The following is a 3,343-nucleotide window of genomic DNA, read 5'->3' as shown; positions in this document are numbered from 1 at the left end:
AGAATAATGTACAGAAAGAAAGAAATGGAGAAAGAATAAAGTACAGAAAGAAAGAAAGAAAGAAAGAAAGAAATGGAGAAAGAATAACAAAAAGAAAGAACGAAAGGGATAAAGAGCAAGAAAGAGAGACAAATATGAAAAGGCTAGAGACAAAAAAAAAAAAGCCGAGAAAGAAAGATAAATATAATAAAATACATAATATTGTTAGATATTGCTATAAATGGTAATAATTAAAGAGTATATTTAAAATAAGTAATTATTTTTTAAAAGGGATCCACTCAAGTAATTAATCCAAAAAAGAGAGTGGTCCAAACTAAAGGTTAAATTAAGCACTTTTTAATTTTTTTTCAAGTTATACATTAAAGTAGTCATGTGAATCCTTGCAGGCTTGGATGTGAAAAAAAAAGAGTCTGGTCCAAACTAAAGGTTAAATTAAGCACTTCTTAATTTTTTTTCAAGCTATACATTAAAGTGGTCATGTGAATCCTTGCAGGCTTGCATGTGAAAAAAAAGAGTCTGGTCCAAACTAAAGGTTAAATTAAGCACTTCTTAATTTTTTTTCAAGTTATACAGTAAAGTGGTTGGATTTATTTTTATTTTTTGAAAACGTAAAGTAAAATCCCATTTCTGAGATAGAATCCTGCTTATCAGCAAACTGAATCTTTGATTTAAAATCATAATTTTCCATCAAATTTTAATGAAAGATATTCTTACTCCTTTGTATAGTGTTTATTTTGTCATTAACATTTTTATTCTCCTATATTATGTATTACACCGATATTACATATGATTTATTTTATTATTTTACTTATTGTTTAAATAATACTATTACCTTGTCATTAGATGAATAAAGATTTTTGTTTTATTGTTCCTATTATCAATATGACTGATTTGAATAAATTGTTTAAGTTAAATTTTCCTGTGTTCAATTAATTTGAGAAACTTATGATGGATGCGAATGTGATGAGTCATATCTTGCGGAATTAAATTAGAAGCAAGGGACCGTTCTTCTGAGTGAAACTTATATTTTTTAAATTCTTTTAAAAATATTGATGTATGTGCATTATATTCTCAAAATAAATATATTTTTGGTTGTATCCACACATAGTTATTAATATTTTTGGTAGTATTTGAATAATATAAAGTTTAACTCAAGACAGATAAAGAAGCGACAATATTAAATTCAAACGTTGAAAAAACACTCAAAATAATGACAAGGTACATAAGCACTTATTAGGGAAAAAAAGCCAAAAACTGCATCAAACGATAGATGAAATGTGCTTCTTCCATATTATTTGGTGTACGTTAACGGCCTTTTAATTGCATGCTGATGAAGAAGGGAATGTCAAGCCCGAGGATTGAAATTTGTCGTGGGTTATGTCATCAATTAATTTTGCCATATCATCCGTCAAATAGTTTTTCCAATCACCAACTTCTCCTTTACGATAAAATACACTATTACTAATTTGTAGAGTTCTTTCTGATAGAAGCATCCCACTCTTATTCACCTCTAAATTACTCAAATTTTCAAAATTACAACGTGCCACAATTTCTTGAGGCACACCACGCTCTTGTTCCTCCTTAGAGAAGGGTTTGTCCATGAATTCGGCCAACTTTTTCACATAACCCAACGTGTCCTCCTTCAAATCTTCATACTTGAAGAAGAACACTCTATCGGGTTTCTCAACACTTGCTTTCCAATATCCCAACACGTGATCCCAGTAAGGTCCAAATACAGATTTTCCTTGGCAAAACCACTTCAATGCTTGATCGAGTGTAATTAGGGGTACCTCAAGATTTTTAGCTTCGATCTTATGTGTGAAATGCCACGAAGAAACAAATGCATCTTTTGGTTCTCTATATATGTAAATAATCTTGCAATTATTAAGTGATATAGATTTGGGTAAGATGGTGTAAGGAAGATGTGTGGCTAATAATGACAACCCTACTCTATCTACAAATTTAGGTTTGTTGAGAAAATCATGTTCCAAATAGGGTATGCATGCATGGACTCCCTTATTGACTAAAGGGCTATTTGTAAAATCGTCATGAAAATCATGTCTAGTGATGATGGAAAAAGTTAAGGCTTTAAGCCAAGTAGTACCTGATTTTGGAGCAGTACATAGGAAAATATCAGAGGGTTGAGGATTGAAGTTTTGTTGCATACATAAAGCTGCTTCTAAGAAGCTTGAATAGTACCAAAAGCCTTCATATTGGTATAACTTATAAATAGGATGATAAGGCATTCGATTCGGAAGAGTTGATATCATCTCTTTGTATTTTTGTCGCATTTCATTGAAATTTTCTGATCCATAATTCCCACATAAGCGGCTAACTTTGGAAGAGGAACTCATTTTTTGGAGACTCATAAAAAATACGAGATAACTTGTCTATTGATATATATATAATAGAGGAGTGAGAAAAAAATTGTTGCATATTGCAAGTAAGTTCTTTATTCATTCAAGGAAATTACATAAATGTCCTTGGGCATAACGCTCCAACAGAACTTTCTTTATATCAAAACGTTAGATATAGTTTTATGAAAGGGATAAGAGATGGACCCTTTTTTTGTTTTAAAGAAAGACCGAAAAACGGAACAAACATTGAATCAAAGTACGTGATGAAAAATGATGTTTTTTAATTCGAGCTTGCATATTGACTGGTATTTGAGCCCATTTGGAAATACTGAAAAAAAAGGTAGCTTTCAAATTAAAAAATAAAAAGTCAAATTTAAAATAAAGGGTCAAAAATACATCTGAACGATAGGAAAAGGTTTAAAAATATCTTTCTATTCATATTTTTTGGTCTAAAAATATCCTTGCATTAACAACCCTCTCTTTATTTTATTTTTAAAAAAATATTTATCATCTGACATTTTCTTATTGTATGTAATACCCCCACCCCCCTCTACTAGATTTTTTTTTTTTTATATCTGCTATAGTTTTTTTTTAAAGTTTGTTTTGGGATTACTAAGAAGGATATTATTTTGACTTAAGATAAATTATGAGGAAAAAAATTAAAGGATATTTTAAAAAACTAGTAGTTTTTTGTATTTGTTGCAGTTTTTTTTTTTTTTTTTTGGAGAACTTTTAAGCAACTAGAAAAGGATTTTTTTTTAAACTCCCAAGATTATCAAGAATGGAACCTTGATAGAACCGCTCTGATACCACTTGATAATAATCAGGTTACCAGAATAAACTAGAAAATAATGCGGAAGCGAAATTATAAAGATTAAAGACAGAAAAGTGCAAGATAGGTGAAATTCAAGAATAAAATCCCCAATTTCAAAATAAAGTGCTAAGAACCCTAATTGATCTTAGTATTCAAAATTAGCGGATTAAGA

General features: G+C 29.8%; 1 protein-coding gene across 1 annotated transcript in view; it reads right to left on the bottom strand.

Annotated features, from left to right (window-relative positions):
• Window positions 1–1,316: 1,316 nt before the first annotated feature.
• Window positions 1,317–3,343, bottom strand: part of LOC107062187 (cytosolic sulfotransferase 16-like) — a 5,324-nt gene continuing 3,297 nt past the window's right edge. Inside the window, exon 2 of the mRNA XM_015312545.1 lies at window positions 1,317–1,857. Coding sequence (XP_015168031.1) covers window positions 1,317–1,857 — 541 coding nt within the window. The remainder of the gene's footprint in view (window positions 1,858–3,343) is intronic.

Source organism: Solanum tuberosum, unplaced genomic scaffold (assembly GCF_000226075.1).
Source record: "Solanum tuberosum cultivar DM 1-3 516 R44 unplaced genomic scaffold, SolTub_3.0 scf00010, whole genome shotgun sequence".
Lineage (NCBI taxonomy): Eukaryota > Viridiplantae > Streptophyta > Magnoliopsida > Solanales > Solanaceae > Solanum > Solanum tuberosum.
The sequence above is the reverse complement of the archived record's forward strand: the minus strand, read 5'-3'. Positions and strand labels throughout refer to the sequence as shown.